Raw genomic sequence first — 20972 nt, forward strand, 5'->3', positions numbered from 1 at the left:
ACACCTACCCTGTTTAATTCTACCATCTCCAAACCAGGCCCACCTGTCCTGTTGACTCAGAGTCTCTGCTTAAGACAGGAGAACACCACATCTTAGGAGGGTCACCCAGAACTGGACTAACTTTCATAAAATATTTAGCAATGGCTATGCTTCCGAACCAGAAACAGATGTTACAGTCACCTTCATCCTAAGCTACATCCTGAGTATGTTTAAATTTGGAACATACACTTTAAAATAAATGATTTATATTTGTTGGCACATGCTGACTGCAAAACTAGCTTCATTTCAATGTTACTAAACATTGCTCTACCAAGCAAGAGAAAGTACTGGAGCCAAATGTAAGTGAAACATTGCCTCTTTTGAGTGCAATTAAAAATGATTCCTTGCTTCTAAGATAGTAACTCAGGGAGAGGGAGTGGTAAGAAGTAGACTGGCTCTTCTGATTAAAAAAAAATCAAAGAAAGAACCACAAACAAGCCCAGTCCCTGGTCATAATCAGGGGCTGCTTTGGTTTGTAAACAACATCCTTCCAGTTTGAGGATACCCTGAGATCCAAATTGCTTCTCCTGTTTTTTTCTAACCAGGCTAGAACACAGTCTACAAGGAGCAACTACTCATAGCAACACTGATCTTATGACCAAGGATTCAGGAAAAGAATAGATGCTTTTCTCTTTATTCAATGTATCCCAATTGTATATTTTAGGGGCTTAAGTCAGCTTGTCTCCACAGGTCTAAGCTGTAGGAGGAGTAAAGACCAGGTTAGGGAAAGGACTGGGGGACAAATGATGAAGGAAGGGGAGGGAGCAGATTTGAATTTGACTTTTGGCAGGGGGAAGTAATAAGGTGCATCCAGAAGTGACCATACCCAGGAAAGGGTTGGGGGTATGGTTGGAATGGGCTAAGCTAACTAACACCACGGCAGCCAGAGCAGCAAATATCCTATCTTTACTTCTGATGCAGATAATCTAAGATTTATATTGAACAGAAATACAAGACAAGATCTTGGTCTCTTGAGCTGGAATGAGAGCAAAAGATTCAAGTGGTCTTCAATGCTGGGACACCTGATTAGAGCATGCAAATGGGACCACATATGGAAGTAAGTGGCATGTGGACTCTTCCTGGGGTGTCTCCCAAGGCTCATCTACAGTCTCCATATTAGGGGTCACTTATCACCTTCATATGTCTGAGGCTCATGTCCTCTGTGGCAGGGAGTTCCCCTCCCAGAGCTAAAGCCATTACAAACACATGTCCCAAAATGGATCAGAGTCATCTTTGACTCTAGACATTACAGGCTTTGTTCCTCAAAGCTAAGGACAGAGCAGAGATTTCAGCACGATAGGATGTCATCCAGATTGCATGGCACATACAGGAACATTCACCACTCTATCCTTCACATGAGGCATCCACATTAAGTTCTAAGCCCTTAGTGATCTCTCAGGTCGACTTCTATTCAGTCCTCCTCATTTTTATTTCAACTCACAAGCAAAGCATATTATGGGTCAAGCAGATGTTTCTGTCCCTATGCATCAATCCATCATCCTATCAGCTTTTGCTGCCTATTTTTGGGGTGGGGATAGGGGAAAGAGACAGGAGAATAAGATTTGCATATTGGCCACTTTAAAAGCCAGGTACAGAGGCTGGGTGTGGTGGTGCACACCTGTAATCCTAGTTACTAGGGAGGTGAGGATTGGAAGGATCATGGTTTGAGGCCAGCCTGGGCAAAAAATTGGTGAGACCCCATCTTAAACAATAAGCTGGGCATGATGGTGTTCATTCATCATCTCATCTACTCTGGAAGCATAAATAGGATTGTGGTTTAGGCTGGGCCGGGCAAAAATATGAGTTATTTGGGAGTAAAAAAAAAGCAAAACCTTATAGCAAAAGGGCTTGGGGTGTGGCTCAAGTGGTAGAGCACCCGCCTAGCAAATGCAAGACCCTGAGTTCAAGCACCAGTATTGCCAGGGAGAAGGAGAGGGAAAGGGAGAGGGAGTGGGAGAACCAAGTGCTGTCCCACCTCGAGAAAGTTCTTTACAATAACATGTTGAGCTAAGAGCAAAATCTGCAAACTTCTCCAAAATCCTTCAGAGAGATAGTAAACAAGGGATGTTTGTTCTTTTTTTACAGGCTAAAATCTATTTAATGCAGCAACAGAGAAGGGCCCCAGTCATTTCCTTTCAACCTTAGGCATCTCATATAACCACCAGAGTTCCCAGGTTGCACTGCAGCTTAACAGATATGGAGTAGGTAGTTCCAAGTTGTGAGCTCAAAGCTCCAGGTAGGTTCCATCTATTAACAGAGAGAATGCCTCATTCAGAAATGAAGACGGTCAAGTTGGAGCCTCTACTTCTAAACTAAAAATTGATTCAAAGTGAGCCCAGGCGTTCATTCAATGAAGTATTTCCTAGGGATGTGCTCAACCTTGGCATGCCATGGAGTCTAGAGTACAGCTCTTCCCTCTTGCCCTTACAATTCACAGTGTTCTGGAATAAAACAGAGCTATTTGGAGGAATTCATTGTTATAATGTTCCCCTGGTCCCAAGAAGAGTTAATTCTCCTTGACTGGTTTCAGAAATAGTCCCTCCGGCTCCTCAACCTCTCTCTCACCTATCTGCTCCTATAAACAATTAATTCATCTAGAAACAGTAGCAATGTTCATTCAGATCTCAGGCCAGGAAGTCTAAATCCCCAGCCTGTAAAAGTAGCCAGATAGGAATCTCTCTATCAAATCTGACTTCCTCTTGGCTCTGGAGAAAAGCCACACAGAAAAATTGACCCTAAGTGTTGAGAAATGTCTCAAAATAGCCACTTCTGATTCTGATGCAACAGGCCACTCTGAATATTCATTGTTACAGATGCTGTCTGGTTCCTAAGTGAAGTCGAACCAAGTTCATGTGATAGTAATTTTGACTTATCATTTCTTAAGTAAGAGTAGCCAATTTGTCCCGTCATTCTACCTTTTTCTATTGTACAAAAATGAAATATTTCTTTTTAAAATATTAAGATAGAGACTTAATGACACCACTGGAATTCTACTTGAATCTATGTATTCTTGTTCTACAAAGAATCTTTTTAGAAATTCTCTGGGTTGTAATGGTAGCTCTAGGGAGATGGATCACTGAGGATATCTAGGACCTTTATGGACCCTGGATTTACCCCAACCTTCCCTAAATTCCAATAAAAAGAAAATCCATTTATCTTGTCCTTTTTCTCCAACTTCATGCACTTGGCAGAGATCACACTTCCTTCCCTATAGAAAAAATCTACAGAATATCTTCCTGCAGGCCTGAATCAGGTCACTGGGGGGGGGGAGGGGGGTCCTTGAAGCAGATTATGGGATTCTAGCCCCTTACTCTCTCTTTGCTCTCTGGGTTGTGATGTAAGTGGTTTTGCTCTACCATGTACTTCAAACATGATGGGCCCAAAGCAATGGGGCAGATAAACCATCAAAACTGTGAGCCAGAATAACCCTGTCTCTTTGTAAGTTAATTATCTCAGACATTTTGTTATACTGATGGAAAGCTGATAAACAGAAGTCAACAGGGCCCTAAAAGCAGACGATAAAATGACTAGATTCAATAACTTGGTGCAATAACAAATTGCACTCAATTTGAATGAGTTTTGGAAAGCTTCACTTCTATCAGTTATCTCTATGTTTTATATCCTGCTGATAATATTTTCTAAATTATTTGCAGAGTTAGGAATTTTTTTTTAGCTTAAGATCTTAGGAGAGCACTGATAACCTAAGGAAAGAAACTCAGTAAACTTCTCAAGCAGACACAAGCTGTTTAAAGCTGTAGGAGGGCCATTTATAAAAATAAAATGAAAATTCAATGAATTGCACAATATTTCCTGAAAGGGTTCATTTTTTTATTAGCATACATTAATTATACAAAGGGGTTTCATTGTGACATTTCCATGTACATGTCTTTATTGCTCTTAAAGGTTCATCTCAAACTCTGAATGACATTCAGAATGATGTCTTCTTTTGCACAGGATCTGAATGAGCACAGCAAACAGTAAACAGCTAAAAGCAGAGTTTGAAAGCCTCCCTAAAAGCCTTTGGGGTTCCCTAGTAAATACGGTACTTTGGCATAAAAATAAAATAATGAAAATTATGGGACAGAAGAAATTTTATTATTCAGAAAAAAATTTATAAACTTATATGCTGGTTTCACTATTAAATTAGAAAACTGAAGAAATAGAGGAACCAAATATTTTCCTTATTTATTTATTTACAGGATGAAAACCCTTTTTAAGCCCCATTAAAAATAAAAGAAAGCAAGGCCAATATCCAAATATGATTAGAGTGAGAAAGGAAACAAGGTCAGAAATATAGGAAAAATTTAAAGTATTACAAGAAAATTCAGCAAGCAAGTCTATGGCATCAAAATTGATGATGATTTCTTAACAGAATTCAAATAACTCCCAAAGGAAAGAAAAATATGAATAAATAATTATTACAGAAGAATTAGAAAGGTGAATCAATACCAAAAACAGAATGTAAGATCAGATTCTACTTAAAGGACTGAGCCCAGGACACAGCATACACTAATCACTCAATAAATGCTATTAGTAATGACTGAAAGGTATTTCCCTAAAGAGGTTCAAATGTATTTCATACTTACCTCCATTGTAAAGCCTATGACTTTGAAACACTGCTCAATTAATTCATACTGGGATTTATAGAAACTATTATTCATCATGTCCCGTACTGTTCTGAGGTGGTCATTTTGTAGGTACCTGAAAAGAAAAGTATGAAAGGAAGGATAAAAGTCTAAAATTACATTGCAAGTGAAAGTGTTATGAGAGTACAAATCGGTGGATTACCTGGGTGGCTTATTTTCAGGCAATTTGTAAAGGGCTAGTTTCTTCTTTTCAGCTAAACCAGCATAAATGTAGTAAAAAATATGAAAATTTTTTTCTCCACTAAAAAATAAGACATTTTCAGCGAGGTGGTTAGTAAGAATATTTATTACTTGTTAAGATTACTTGGCAATACAATTATTAAAATAAAAACAACTGTGAGTATAGGAGAGGGATTCCAGGAATGCTGCATATTGGCTTTCTGTGGTTGTCATTATTTTCAACAATCACTGTCATTAGATTCCAGAAACCATGATAAGCACTTGATATGGATCATTGAATATATATTTGTGAGTGACCTGCATGCATTGTTCTAGACACTGATATACAGCAGGAGAGAAATGGTCAAAAATTCTTAACTTCTTAGACCTTACTTGTCAGGCAGAATAGACAGAAAAATAAGTACATGATATATGTCGTATGCCAAATGGAGATAAGTGCCACAGTATCTCATTTATCTACCATAACTGCCTGAGGTAGGCATGTTTCCTCATTTTGAACATCAGGAAGTTGAGTCTTAGTGATACCAATCTCCCCAAAGCCATAGAGCCAATAACTATCCTGGATTCAAACCAGGTCTATTTGACTCCCAAATCTTTAACCATCTTTTTGCAGTGTCTTTCTGAGGCTCGGTTTTCTCACCTGATGAGGAATCTCTTTCTCATAACTCTCAAATTCCATGCATCCATGGCTCTGAGAATAAAGAACACTTCCCAGATGCTGGAATAATTCAGTTAAGGAAACAGGAATTGGAACACAGACTGTCTCTGGCTCAGGAAGTTCCACAGCATATTTGCTGGGACTTCAGGGCCCTGTTCCCCTCTCTTCCTTTCCTCACATCTTCCTTTCACTCCGGTGGTTCCTTAGGTAGATCACATGTTCATGCTGTCTACTGAAACAAACAGTAGGAACCCCTGGCTTTCCAGTTGCTCTGTCTCTACTATCTCATCTTTGGTCCTGCTTTACTTCCATTCTTGATAACCATGGTAGACACCTGGAAGACTCTGGAGTTTGCATCTCTCTTGAGGCATTCTCCTTCCTGTCCTTTCACTGGACCTCCTCTTGTTGCAGTTTAGTCCTAAATCCTCACATGACTGCTCACTCTATTATCACCAGGCTCATGGCTGATGTCAGAGTAGGAGAGAGTGCTTCATACAGGGCTAAACTAATACTCCTCTTTCAGTCAGTATAAACTCACACCAACATGCTGAGAAAGAAATGAGGGAAATCCATTCACAATAGCTTAAAAACAAGCAGGAATAAACCAAACCAAGGAGGTAAAAGAGCTCTACAATTGAAACTATAAAAGAAGCTGAAGAAGACATACATACATGACGGGAATACCTCCCATGTTCATGGAGCGGCAGAATTAATATTGTAAAAATGGCTATACTACCAAAAGCAATCTACAGATTCAATGTAATACTCATCAAAATCCCAATGACATTCTTCACACAATAAGAAAAATCAATCATAAAATCCTTAAAAATTCATTTACCCTGAACAGCCAACATAATCATGAGAAAAAAAGAGAGCAATGCTTGGGGTATCACAATACCTGACCTCATAGTAAATAACAATAATATAAAAAATAGTGTGGTACTGACATGAAAAGAGACACAGGTCAATGACCTTAATATAAGTCCTGAAATTTTGAAACTATTACAGGGAAACATAGGGAAAACACTTCAAGATATAAACATAGGTGATGACTTTCTGAAGAAGACATCAATAGTTCAAGAAATAATAGCAATCAAAAAAGCATCTGCAGAGCACAGGAAACAAGTACCAGAATGAAGAGACAGCTCACAGAAATTGGAGAAAATCTTTGCCAGCTCTTCATCAGACAAGGGATTAATATGTGGAATATATAAAGAGCGAAAATGTTAAACACTAAAAGAACAAATAATTCAATCAATTAATGGGCAAATGAATGAAACAATTTTCAAAAGGAGTATAAATGTCCAGTAGATACATGAAGAAATGTTCAATACCCTTAGCCATCAGGGAAATGCAAATGGAAATGACACTGAGATTCCATCTCACCTCAGTCAAAATGGCTATTATCAAGAAAACAAGCAATGACAAATGCTGGTAAGGACTTAGTGGGTAGGGGGAGCAACGGTTGGGGGGAGGCTTTACGGATCAGTAAGCAGGCTTTCAAAACACTGAAGGTAGAATCACCATGTGATCCTGCTATACCATTCCTGGGCACATGCCTCAAGAAAGTAAGTCAGCATACAACAGAGAAACCTGCACACCCATGTTTACTGCAGAGCAACTCCCAATAGCTAAGTCACAAAATAAGCCTAGGTGCCCAACAACAAAAGAATGGATAAAGAAAATTTGGGTTGTGTATGCAATGGAGTATTATGCAGCAATAAAGAATGAAATTATGTCATTTGCAGGAAACTGGATGGAACTGGAGATCATCACGTTAATTGAAACAAGTCAGACTCAGAAAGAAAAATAGCTCGTGTTTTCTCTCAAATGCAGAATCTATATTCATAATTACAAACAAACAAAGACATGAACCATATACTGTTTGGGTAAGGGAAGGACTGGGGCGGGGGGCAAGGGAGGGTCCTAGAGATGAAAAGGATAAAAGTAAACTGTATACACGTGTGGAAATGCCATAGCGAAATCCATTATTTTGTACAATCAGAACAACAAAATCATAAGCAAACCTCCCACCCACCAGAAAGCTCTGGCTGTTACTCGAGCGTTGGGTCATGAGCTCCTGTATTGCTTTAGTGAATGCTCTGCTCACGGCCGCCCTTGGCCATGGCCTAAGCGAGTGCTACCCCACACAGAAACTCCAGGGCAGTTTGTCACTCTCTCCTGCCCTGCTCCTCTTCACAGCTTGTATCAGTGAACTAAGGGTCCAGGAAATATTGTCCCAGAAGAAACTATTAAGTTGATACTTTTCAAGGAATCTTTTGAAAGCTTTCCTATATGAAGTCCATAGAACAGAAAAAAGACTTTATTTTATGCATAATTCTACATAAATTATTTCACTTAAAAGGACAGAAAGTGTTTTAAAACTTTCGTAGGTTTTTCTCCTCCTGCCTATTACACGGGAGGAAATTTCATCTCGGTAGAGAAGGAAATTTTATGTTGCTGTTTTGAGTGATCATTTATTGTTTCAGTACACAGAAGTTTGCCTTAGAATCAATGCTAACTCAAACATATCCCTATAAATTTCTTTTCCAATGATGCAGTAAAGGTATTTGGGGTTTTAGAACATCTGTGGTTTTGTTTTATAATGTCTACTTTTGGTTCAAGATTTTTCCAAAAGCCATTATAAGAATTACTTTTACTGCAGCTGAACCCAGGGAGTCTCCTGGGATGACTCTCCTGTATCCCAGAGAACACAGTATCACTGTCTTGCTAGAGTGTGCTAATGTCCAGGAAATACAAATCTTTTACATGTCAGGTCAAAGGGAACACAGACTTGATATAAGATAGCAGTACAGAATGAAAAAGCAGAGGAAAGGTAAAAAAGTGGTTACAGAAATGAGCCCAATACATCTTTACAAGGATTTAGACATGGAAAGTGAAGAGGAGACAGGTTTTCTATAAGTAGAGGAGGGTAGTTTCAGAGAGAGGGATGACAGGAAAACTCAGGTTTGGGTGTGGATTCGATTGAATTTGACCTGGCCGCAGGAAGTTTGGGCAGATAGAAATGGAAAAGGAGAACTCAGGAGAAAGAAAGAAATACATTTTTGGGTGACTACCACATAGAGCTATCTGTTTGAGGCCATGATGTCAAAGAATCTATGAAGTGATACCAGAGAGAGAAAAGAGAAAAGTGCTCTACCACTGACCCACACCCCAAGCTTGCAGATCCTTCCTTTAGAACACATCATTTTTGTGTCTTCTACATCCCCATCTGTTGCTTGTTGCAGTCACCAGTGGGACTTCAGCAAACACTAAGAGTTACTGTACACGAGCAAGGTTAGAACAAAACTAAAAGCTTAGTTCTGGTCTTTTCTCATCACAAAATAATGAAACTTCTCTAAGATTAGGACAGCATATAATTTAGTTTGCTTTGTTCCAACAAAATCACATCGATTGCTCGGTGTGTCACATCTTTAACTTAAGTGATGCAGTGTATAATTACTGAAGTGACTCATAAACGTAGACACACAAAATTAGTGGATTTCTCTTTAATTATCAGTTTATATCTTCTAAGAACTGTAATTCGACTAGACCTGGAGATACTATAGGAAATATGCTGACCTTCAATGTGTAAACAATCACAGAGTTAAAGCAAAAGAAAAAGAAGCTACCTCTACAGATTACCCATCTGCGCCCTGCTCCAAACCACATCAAAGTTGCATTTTAGACAGAACAACACAGCACCTCAGCCAGGTCAGGGCTTCCTGGGGACCAATGCAGTCTTAACCAGTATTTCTCTCACTAGCTCCACTTCTACTTGTAGATTCTTTAATAGTTCTTTGGATTTCCACTCATCCATTTGCAGAAATGATCTCAGGACAGTCTCAAGCATGTTCACCTCCCTTGGAGCCAAGGGACCTAACATCTTCAAAACTGAGGTGAAGTCCAACATGGGTATGGCTTAACTCACCTGTGACACCCCTGAATATTTGAAAAACTGGCCAGTGGTGAGGCTTGGAAAGTAATGATGTAGTTTTGTATTTCTAAGGCTCTGTAGGGTATTCATAGAACAATGCTTTTAGTTTTTTCCTTTTAATTACAGCTCCTTCTTCTTAGACATCTGGTCTCCTTGATCACCCTCCTTGCTATCGATCTGCTCACTTATAGCAGCTGACCTCACTTTCTACTTTTTGGAGAGACTACAGACCAACGCATGATCTGGAAGCTTTTCACCAAGGCACATGGGATTCTGAGGAGGCCATGAATTGCTTTTCCGTAGGAATTCTCTCTTAGTTGGCTTTATATCTCTGTGCTTAGTACATAGTAGGCACTAGATTAAATATTTATCAAATGGATGGATGGATGGATGGATGGATGGATGGATGGATGAATGAATGGTTGTCTTTGTAGTCAACTAGTGAGACCAGGGTTGAAATTCCAGCTCAGTACTATCCTTTTGACATTAGGCACCTTGTTAAAATTCTCTCAGGCTCAGTTTCCTCATGTATAAAAGAGACAATAATACCCTGCCATCCAACTGTGAGAATTAAAGCACACAATAGCTGTGAGGTGCTTAGTACAGTGCCCGACATGGAGTAACTGCTTCATAAATATATTTCCACCCCCTCCACATCAGATAGTACCATGTCTGCCACTTTGTTTATGACTTTTAGGGAGCCTGGTAAAGGGCTGGCAAGAGAGAGAAATGCAATCGGTGCTTTCTGAACTACACTGTTGTAACAGGAGGAAACAGCAGAAATAGCTATAGTTTATGTTTATGAGAATGATTTAGCATTGCCTCCAACATGCTCATTTTGTCCTTGAAATTAAGTAGGTTCTCTGTAAAATTTTCTTCTTTAAAATTATCTACATTTGGAAAAGAATTTAAGTCACAAGTGATCAGAATGCCATAGGATTACATGACAGGTACTCTAAAAAATAAATGTGGTCAGAGACCAGGGTGGGATGACTTGGGGAGAGACAAAACAGAAGAAAACAACCAATTCTCTTAAAAGAAAATGTGAGATCATTTAAGACAATATATGTCTGTTCTGGTTCTTCCTTGCCCCTCAGATCCATTCTCTAACCTTCTCTGCCTTGCGTTGTGACCCAAAGTCTCACCTCTGCAGACTGCAAGACCTGAGCCCCTTGCTTTCTGGCTTCCACTTGGGCTAGGCAATAGGAGGCACAGGGAGATGTTGGAGGGAAGAGGAGAGAGGGTGGATTATTTATTTCCTTGCACTCCCCTTAAATGAGATTGCATTCCTCTAAAGCAATAAACTTACAGGGATCCCTGCCTCTCAGCTCCAGCTCTCTCCAATGCTGTGGTACTTTCCCTTCCTCTGCCCCTCAGGCCTGAGGGTACTAATGACTTCTCACCCTTGTTAGGCTGCAGGCTGATCGTTCATTCTTGATTATTGGAAGCCCATTTTACTTTTGCAAATAGGTTTTTCAATTAAACCCTTTAAACATTATTTCCTTTTAGGAAACCTGATTGATATAACCTATTTAAATTTACAATTAAAAAATGTACCTATGACTAATGTTTCTACTACCATGTCTGATATCCTCATCTTCAAAGGTCACAAAAACTTCTCTGGAATATAAAAAAATGCAATTCAAATTAATTGAAAGAAAGAGCAGATATAAGAATAGGAAAACTGTTTCTTACATCTATTTTATATCTATTTTTTCCATTTAAGAAATATGCTTTAAATATAATACTAATTATGCTGTTTTAAAAATAGTTCCTGCAATATTTCAACAATCATTTAGAGATTATTTCTATAGATACAAACTCAGGGTCTCATTGTGTAACTCCAGAGAGTACCGGTCACATGGCATTCTATGTAAGTGACGCTCCAGCACGCGATTCCATAGAATACACTGGAAGGATTCACCCTGACTTTGTGCATGTGGCCCCATCAAAATATCAACAAGTTCTGACCAGAAAGGCCTGAAGGAGAGGCTCACACAGTTACAAGAGCAGAGCAAATAGCCTGGAGACACAGTTAAATCTCTACATCTTCATAAGACCCAGGGTCCCTCTAGGTATGGGGGGCAAAGGCACTGTATGCCCACTAGGTTCTTGGCACTGGGTGCACACCAATAATAGCAGTTGTCATTTATTGAACATTATCATTGTCCCAGGTCTGGGTTTTGTTTCTAATCTTTGCCACTATCAACACTATTACTACTACTAGTGGCTTAAATTTATGGGGTTCTTACTATGGGATATTGTGCTAAGCACTATAGTTACAGGCGGTATCATAACTGCTAGGTAGATACTTATATTATTTTTGCTTTAAAGATGAAAAGGTGAGGAAGGATTAAATAAACTGCTTTCATTATACCACACAGTAAGTTGCAGAGACAAGGTTCTGTAAGGGTTTTAAGGTTTAAATTTCATACCCGGGGTAGACTACTGCATTCTAGAACCACAAGTCAAACCATATTTGCCTAATAATTACTTCTTACATATTTTGAATTGAGGACTGCAGGTAACTACCCACAATGAGGGCTATGCTCAGGAGCTGGGATCCAGGAAATTTATTTATGATTTTTTCTTTTTTTGTGCTAGACATTGAATACAGAGCCTTCTATATGCTCAGCATATACTTTACCATGGAGTTCTAAACCCCATCTTATGATTTACTTGTAAATGGAATGACTGCAAATTTGAAGGCACTTATATTAAATAAGAAAAGACAAATACACAGCAACAGCTTATGCTCCTGCAAATTTAACATGACATACTAGTATCATAGAGTATGTTTAGCATGAAACTAACATGAGAAAAATGGAAGACTCCAACTTTCCCCATTTTCTTAAAAAATAATATAACCACCAGGGTACAGTTCCAATGTGTAACTATAGTTTCCTCATAAGAATAACAAAGATGTTTTTTAATCATTAGTCAGGAGAGAAATTTTGTTATTCACCTCCAAACCACCAAAAGGAACTCACTCAACCTCATATAAAAACAATATGAATAGTACTGATGGATTAAACAGTATTACAATCAACCCTTGTGTGTAATCACAGGGAGAACAGATTTAATATAAACATACATTTATATACAGCTTATATAAAAGAAAAATACATATTTATATTTAAAAGAGAAATAGACACAGTTATCTCTAAATTTCACATTGATTTTTGTGTAAAGAGAAATATATTCCTTCTATTTGAGAATTTGCTCTGCTTACTCTGTTAGTACCTCTATGATGGGCTTTGGTTTTCTGTCTGGTAGCATAATTTTTAAGTTATTTATTAATTCCTCTACTGGATACAACACACTTTAAGAGTAAGATGGTGTTGAGGGAGTCTCTTTGCTTCCAATAATAAGTGCCTTTCACATAAGAGATTATTAACAACATTGTGTTGGATAAGGAAGACATTTTACTATTTAAATGAAATCGTTGGTTTTGCTTACGTTTCCTAGAAAATAGGAGATATCTGACATGAACTTACATAGCTTGGTGGATGACTCGGGATTTCTCCAGAAGGTATTCAGAAATCTGTGCTCCTACTACAGTTCCAGAAGTGGTAAATTTCATTTCCAAATATTTTCCAAATCGGCTGGAATTGTCATTTATAGTAGTGCATGCATTGCCAAAGGCTTCGACCAAATTGTTCACTTGTAAAATCTTCTCTTGTAAGGTTCTGTTATTAGCCTAGAGAAAAATGTCAAGATATTTTTTAAAGTGTAAAAAATTAACTTTGTCTATAAGACATAAGCATATGAGATAATATTCTTGGTAGATTGCCAGATGTTACAACCTGGTGTGTATTCCCCTCCCATGTGTGCATTCACTCACTTGCTTTCTCAAAAGGGGTGAAGAGATATTCTATCCCTTTTCATTCAAATACAGTTTTGGGCAGTGTCTGAATTACAGACACAACTTATAAGCAGTCTATCCATACTGACATACAAATCTGGTTTTGTTATTCTTACTCTGCTAGCCTCAGCCAAAGCCAAACCCACCCATTTTCCTTGCTTTCACAGAAGCTTCTAAACTTAAAACTCAGAGAGCAAAGATAATTTCTGAATTAAGAAGTGGAAGAAAGGGCTGGGCATGGCCCCAACTATGAGAGAGGACACAGGTAGGAGGACTGTGCTCTGAGCCTCCCCCTACCCAGTCAAAAACAAACAAACAAACAAACAAAACAAAAAAACCCCAAGACCCTATCTGAAAATAACTAAGGCAAAAAAGGGCTGGAGGTGTGGCTCAAGTGGTACAGTGCCTGCCTAGCAAGTTTGAGGGCCTGAGTCCATCAACAGCAGCTTGGAAGCGTGGACAGGAAGAGTGAAACTGTAGGCAAGGCCAGCAGCCAATGTGGCTGTTCCTCTTATTTTTTCCTACTCCATGTCTTTTGCTTCTTTCCTGAAACAAATATTAGATTTTATTTTTCTTCTTTACCACTTTACCTGAAATTCCACTGAATAGAAATTCATTTTGGTTAACAGTCAACCACTGTTAGAAAGGCATGACCATCCTCCCGACCTCTTAGATGTTTGGGGGCAGCAGTCCCTTGCATTTTGGTAGAAATTAGTTCAAAGAGATTACTGTCAGTGTTATAACAACACCTCCCTGAGATCGGCTGTGTAAAGGAGTAGACAGTTGGCAAGTTGAGGGAGAGAAGCAATAGCTATTTAGAACATAAGTGGCTACCTTAGAACATAAGTGGACTTCTTACAAGGGCAATAACAAGGAAATTATGAGGCTATAGAAGGATATTAGGAGACTTCTAAAAGAAGCAGCAAAAGAGGTGAGAAAAGAAAGTAGTAGACATTGGGACAAAGTTGTCTTGCTTATTTATTTATTTATAGTTTTGAGCTTTTGATTTTTTGAGACATGGTATAGTTATGTAGCCCATGCTGGCACTGAACCTGTGATCCTCCTGGCTCCACCTCCCAAGTGTTGGGATTATTGGTGTGAGCCACCATGCCTGGCTCTTTTAAAAGTTGGCTCTTTTAAACAGTTGTTTTGTGTTTACCTTGCACTCATGCTAAAGGTGAGGTAGAATCTTCATGTAGTGATCTGGTGAATAAGGACTGGAGGGTTGCATATTTCAAAGGTAAATTCTATCTACCAACATCCCATCTTTGCATCTAGCAAATCTTTATCAAGAACATTAGTAAAAAACAAGATATCACTTGATAAGGGCAGGATTGACACAACAATTACCATTAGCTCACATTTTTAGATCTAGAACAAGAGATCAGATTAGCAAATTTGCTGACATCTACAAAACATTCATACACAGCTCATTCATTATTGATGATAATCTCTATTGGCTCACACATCATGACAGAATAGCAAGGCCCTTGAGGAAATTAATTCCAGCATTCAGCTCTTCTATGCCAGGCAATATGCTATGCCTCGCTGGCCCCCTGCCCATATCACATCTTACTTCACTGCCCTTCAGACCTCTTAGAATACTTATCCTAGAAGTAAGGACAGGTGAGTAAGAAAATGGGAAGAGACTGAGAGGACAGCCTATGGTAGCACCACCTTCCTAACCTCTACTGGCTCCTGCAGCCCTGAGGGTACTGGGATCTAGGGGACAGAGGTCACATTAACCCACTGAGTAGAGTGCATTTGTACTCTAAACCTATACACCTGATAGAAATTATTAAAACCAGTTGGCTAATGTTTCAACACAAACATGGAATTCTTCCTATTCATCATTTTGAAAATGAATTAGACTCAATTCAGCAGTTGTTTTGCACTATGCAGTTCCATTCTTTTATAGAGAGATTGGGTCTGACATTGTACCCACTGGTACTTTGTCACACAAGACTCCCATAAATCATGATGCTGGCAAAACTTTTAGCCTGGCTCTAATTATAATTATGCAGATCATAATAAAAATTCTCACAAAGGTAAGGTGCATGCATACAATGGTTTTTCCTATTTTAATTATTAGCTTAATGAGAACACATAATTCTTGTCTTATTTTAAGGATTCTACTGAAAAATCAAACAATATCTCTATCATCAACTTTAAAAAATTAAGATGTAATTTCCATACAGTAAGATTTTACCTTTATAATATAGACCTTTGAAAATTTTGACAAACATACATAACCATGTAACCTCTTCTACAATCTACATATGGAGCAATTCATTCACTGTGCAAAATTAACTTTGATCCTGTAGTCACTCCCTCCTTTTACTTCAAGCTCTTTAAAATTAGTAATCTGTTTCTGCTTCTACAGTTTTAAATTCACAAGAATGACATACAAATTGAATCATGCATTTTTTTTTATCTTTTGGATTTGGTTTATTTGATTCAGCACAATGCACTTAAGATTCATTCAATCAGATTCATTGCTTATTTCTGTGTTGTTCCTTTTTGTTACTGACTACTAGTCCACTATTTAGAAGAGCTAGCTTTTACTTTGGGGATTTATTAATAAAGTCTTCAGAAATATTTTTCTATAAGTTTTTGTATGAGCATGGTTTTCATTTCCTCAATAGACAGGAACGGGATTGTTGGGTTGGGTGGAAAATGTACTTCACTTTCATAAGAAATATCCAAACTCTTGTTGTACCACAAAGTGGCTGTACCACTGGTAATATATGAAAGTCCCGCTGCTCTAGATCCTTGTTAGCACTTTGTCTTGTCAGATTTTAAAAACAATTTTTCCAGTTTGATTGGTATTTAAAGGTGCTTAGTTGTTGTTTTAATTTGATTTTCCAAATGACTGCAGTGTTGGGCTTTTCACTTATTTCACTGTTATCATTGGTAAAGTGCCTATAAAAATTCCATTTTGTCACTTAAATTAAGCACATGCACTTTTACCTTTTTTTGGGGCACCATTTGCTTTTGGAGAGGTGTATTTTCACAAAATCAAGAGCAAGGAAATACACAATGATTTAGACCCAACTGATGACAATGTGTAACTGACTGAGAGATTTCCACATCCACAGAGCTATGGAATGTGGCATTGGAGCTTCAAATTTCTGCTTTTTAGATTTTCTTTTGAGTTTTTAAAGTTTTTATTTATTTATTTTGACTGTGCTTAGTCAAAACAGTGTGTAATAAAATCTGCGAATAAGGCGGCCTTCCTGCAGTACATATAAATGCAATTGCTTTTTATTTAATAACTCTATTTTAACCTGTCATTAAAAAAAAGGAGGGAAAGCATTCAGCAAGTGTGCTAGGTACAAAAAAAATCATACTTATAAAGAATTGCCTAGTAAGAGTGATTTCTCACTTGAAGTTGGAATGTCTTCAAAACAAAGTATATGCTTTTTATATTGTTCATTATATTTTTTAACTCAAAGAATAACAATTGTGTTTTATAATTTCCATGTATTACTCCATGTGAGAATTAGTAAATACTAATCTAACCAGTTATATTAAGTTCTGGATTATAACAAATGTTTCTGTTAGGACAGAGGAAAAATAAATCCTACCTTTCCAAGCACAGTAAGCTGCTGAACTAAAAGATGAGCACTTTCAGTCTTCCCAGCACCACTTTCTCCAGAAATAACAATGCACTGCACAAGGGACAAAAGAAACTGTGAGAAGGCTTCATTCTTACAAAACTCAATGGATGCACCAGAAACTAAGAACTAAGAGGGAGTTTCTGAAAGTGTGATGAGGCTCGCCTTACCTGATCTGAATTGTATGTGACCATAGACTGATATCCTAAATTGGCCATTGCAAAAATGTGAGGAGGGTTGGCAGTTCTCTTTGCTCCAATATATAGTCTGGAAAGCTAAAATTAAGAATATATTTTATAGGGCTTTTTGGCTTTATTTCTGTTTTTATTTAAACCCTGGATATTTACAGATATAATTCTAATTTTTAAAACAAAGTAAATAAAAATACTATTTCAGGCCAACAAACATTACTACACAAGTGTTATATATGCATACATACATATATGAACAAAGTATTCATGATTGCATAAAATAAAAGTTTGACATAAACACTCCAGGGATATTATATGACATAAAATAATATAACATCATTGCAGTGGTATTTAAAAGACTGCATACCACTCCCAAAGCAGGACTGAAGACTTCAAAATACTATTAACTGCTTAAATAAAAATACTTTATCAGTAAGACAGTTGGGTGTTAATTGTTGATTACTCCTTGAATATAATAATGTCTGATATTTCATCACTTCTTTTTCCTTTCTTTTTCTTCATTTAACCTGTATTGTCTTGCTTGATTTGTGTAAGATCATGTGGTTAATTGGTAGCAGAATTTTACTAGCCCACTTTCTCCTATGATCTAGGTCAAGGCTCATAAATTTATCATTATTCTATAAATTATATGTTGGTATAGGATAAGAAATGTATATATTTCATATGTATAAAATAATAATTAGGGACAATATTAAAAATTTTATAGAATATACAAATAGCTAGAAGAGAACTTCCAAGAAAAAATGAAAACAACTCAACTGAATTCTATTTAAACCATCAGGGGCTGAATAATTGACAATTATATACTTGCATTCATAAAACACACATATGAAAGTTATGAAGCCAATCAATATGTAAAAGAAATGTAATGAAAATGACAAGTTTTATATCCATTATGTATGTATTACATATCTACAATGTAGTTATACTTTTGACTTTCTAATACTTGGCTCAAAGGCAGACATGAAGTATATATATTCAGATATTCCTTTAGGAAAATGGTATGTAGTATAGAGTTGTCACTAGCAATTGGATGTAATTAACATTCTGACACACATATTTTGGAAAAAGAAAGCTCACAAACTTCAGGAACATTGACATTACCTATTTTTCCCATCCATGTCCTTCAGTGACAACTATGTAACTGTTTTGTTAAAGTGTTGGACAGAATTTCCGTTGGCATCCATTTAAATTAAGAATCTTAACAGTAATATTATTTGTACAAAGTAAGAGAATGCCAGCCACATCACATACCTTTGTGGAATAAAGACCCAGACTCTGAAAAGGGTTAAGAGCAATGAGTATATCTCCCACATAGACGTAGATCTGATCCCTGGAATAACATTTCTCAAGGTGTTCAGAGACTGTGTTCTGCAGAAAAATAAAAATAACTTCTCTCTATTAAAAGTCATTTGTGCTCAAATACCATTTAAAAAGAAATTAGCAATAAATGAAACATCTGGAATTACCTAGGGTTAGAAAGAGACATAATAGCAAGACATTTAACAACGGGTCTGCAAGCACACACTGACTTTGGATTTCTTTGGATTTGAGAGACAAAGGAATGTCATTGTTAACTTCATTTTTCAAAAGAGTGGTTGCCTAGCAAGTGTGAGTATAAGTACATATGTGTGTGTGTGTGCGTGTATGTGTATATGTGTATATATGTATGTGTATATGTGTGTGTATATATACACATGTAGAGATTATTTTGAGGAATATATATGTAGATGTATATATATATACATATAATTACTCAGCCTTCAAAAAGAAGAGAATCTTGTCATTTGAGAAAATATGGATCAACCTGGAGGGTATTATATTAGGTGAAGTAAGCCAGAGACAGAAAGACAAATACTACACCATCTCACTTATGCATAAAATGTGAGAACTCATAGAAATAGAGAATAAAATGGTGTTTACCAGAGACTGGGGAGGGAGGTATCAGGGAGATGCTGGTTGACACAAAATTTGTTAGGCAACTAAGTTCAAGAATAAGTTCTATTATATATCATGGTGACTATAGCTAATAACAAAATATTGTATATTTAAAAATTGCTTAGAGTAGATTTTACATGTTCTCATCACAAAAAAATAGATATATGAGGTAATGCATGTGCTAACAACTTGATTTAGCCATTCTGCAATATAGACACATATTGGAACATTTATTTACCATAAATATACACAATTTTGACTTGTTAACTAAAATAAATAAAAATTTTAAGCAAAAAAGATACATGTAATGCATTAAATGTTACATCTGACATATTAAATTATTTACTATTTATTTTTCAAAGAAATATGCAAATACAGCTGATGAAGTAAAGAGAAAGAAGACCAGAAAAGGGAAGGGAAGAGCTAGTGAACATGATTTTATTTCATATCAAGGTGATTTAGTGGCTTTGTGGAATGTTCCAGTCCTCTGCTCAGGCATTTGGTTATATGAGAAAGGTGACATATTCAGAAAAGTAACTTTTATAGTTAAACATATGAGCACATGAATCAATATTAATAGGGTCAGAAGTCATGGTTGATAATGCATAACACAAAACAGGAACAAAAGACCTTAGGTCAAAAAAAGGTCAAAAATTTAAACATAATAGAAAGAAAGAAACCCAATATTTAATACATATAAACCCAACATTTAGTGTATTGGTCAACAATGTGCTTAATGAAAACTTTATAATCCACAAATCTAGGAATTCACAGATTAGGAGATTTGATATGTACAGATTCAGAATGGTATCAGCAATCTCTGACTTGTAAAGACTATTTGATTTCAAGATGTTTCATATTCCTGACAGAGATTATTTTGAGGAAGTACTTGAGTTGTTTATAAACCCTACATTTACTTGATGACTATGTGTTAGTCATCTCTCCACTCCTGTAACAAATATTTGAGATGAATCAACTTATAAAGAGAGATGGGTTTATTTAGGGTCATAGGTTTGAAGGTTTTGGTTTATAGTTGATTGGCCCCATTGTTTTTGGGCTTGTGGTGAGGCAACACATCATGTAGGGAGTGTGTGACAGAGAAAATTCATTTACCTCACAAGCCAGGAAGCAGAGACAGGAAGAGAAAAGGGTCAGGATCCCACAGTCCTCTTCCAAGGCATGTCCTCCAATGACCCAATACTTCTAGTAGGCCCCACCTTGTAAAGATTATATCACCTCCTAATAGTTCCACGAAATGGCAACCAGGCCTTCAACACATGGACTAAACTATGTGTTTTTATATTCGTTGCATTTCTGTAAAACTCTCAAGCATGAATCAGAAGTATTAAAAAATAAGAAGCTCTTGACCAGGCAGGATAGAAATTGCATACTTTACTGAAAAGAGGCCATCTTCTTCTCTAATGATCTGATCATCTGGAATATAGAGAGGGGAAAGGAGGCTGAGACTCTAATTTACTGGCTTGGATTTGTACCTTCACTAGAGATTCTGCAACGCTTCTGAAGTAATTGGAATAAGAAGTCCCAAGCAGAATTCAATGCCTAAAAGTGTGAGCCAGAGCTTTGTGATCCTGTGAGGGTCACCCTGATCATGGTACCAGAAAGGCTCTCAAGGAGTCAGAGGCTTCTGTGTCCTGCTACTGAGAGCTGGAACAGGAGAGGAAAAAGAGGGAAGAGGACACATGGTAGTTGTAAGGGGCAGACTGGTTTTTGAACACAGCAAATCTTTAAGACTCTCAGAAATGATTAAGACTTAGAAGAAAGGTCTGTGACCTAATAATTCATGCTTTGGAGACCTTACACCTTTGTCACTTGAGCACCAAAAAAAATTGACATGAGACTAAAACTTAAGATAGGAGAGG

The 20972-nt window shown here is 37.2% G+C and overlaps 1 protein-coding gene across 1 annotated transcript in view; it reads right to left on the reverse strand.

Moving 5' to 3' along the window:
• Positions 1–20972, reverse strand: part of Myo3a (myosin IIIA) — a 205286-nt gene that overhangs the window by 87220 nt on the left and 97094 nt on the right. Inside the window, exons 11-15 of the mRNA XM_074056480.1 lie at positions 18409–18525; positions 17113–17217; positions 16913–16996; positions 12958–13160; positions 4626–4740 (exon numbers count right to left, since the gene is read on the reverse strand). Of these exons, the coding sequence (XP_073912581.1) occupies positions 4626–4740; positions 12958–13160; positions 16913–16996; positions 17113–17217; positions 18409–18525 (624 nt within the window). The remainder of the gene's footprint in view (positions 1–4625; positions 4741–12957; positions 13161–16912; positions 16997–17112; positions 17218–18408; positions 18526–20972) is intronic.

Source organism: Castor canadensis, chromosome 15 (assembly GCF_047511655.1).
Source record: "Castor canadensis chromosome 15, mCasCan1.hap1v2, whole genome shotgun sequence".
In the NCBI taxonomy this organism is placed as follows: Eukaryota; Metazoa; Chordata; class Mammalia; order Rodentia; family Castoridae; genus Castor; species Castor canadensis.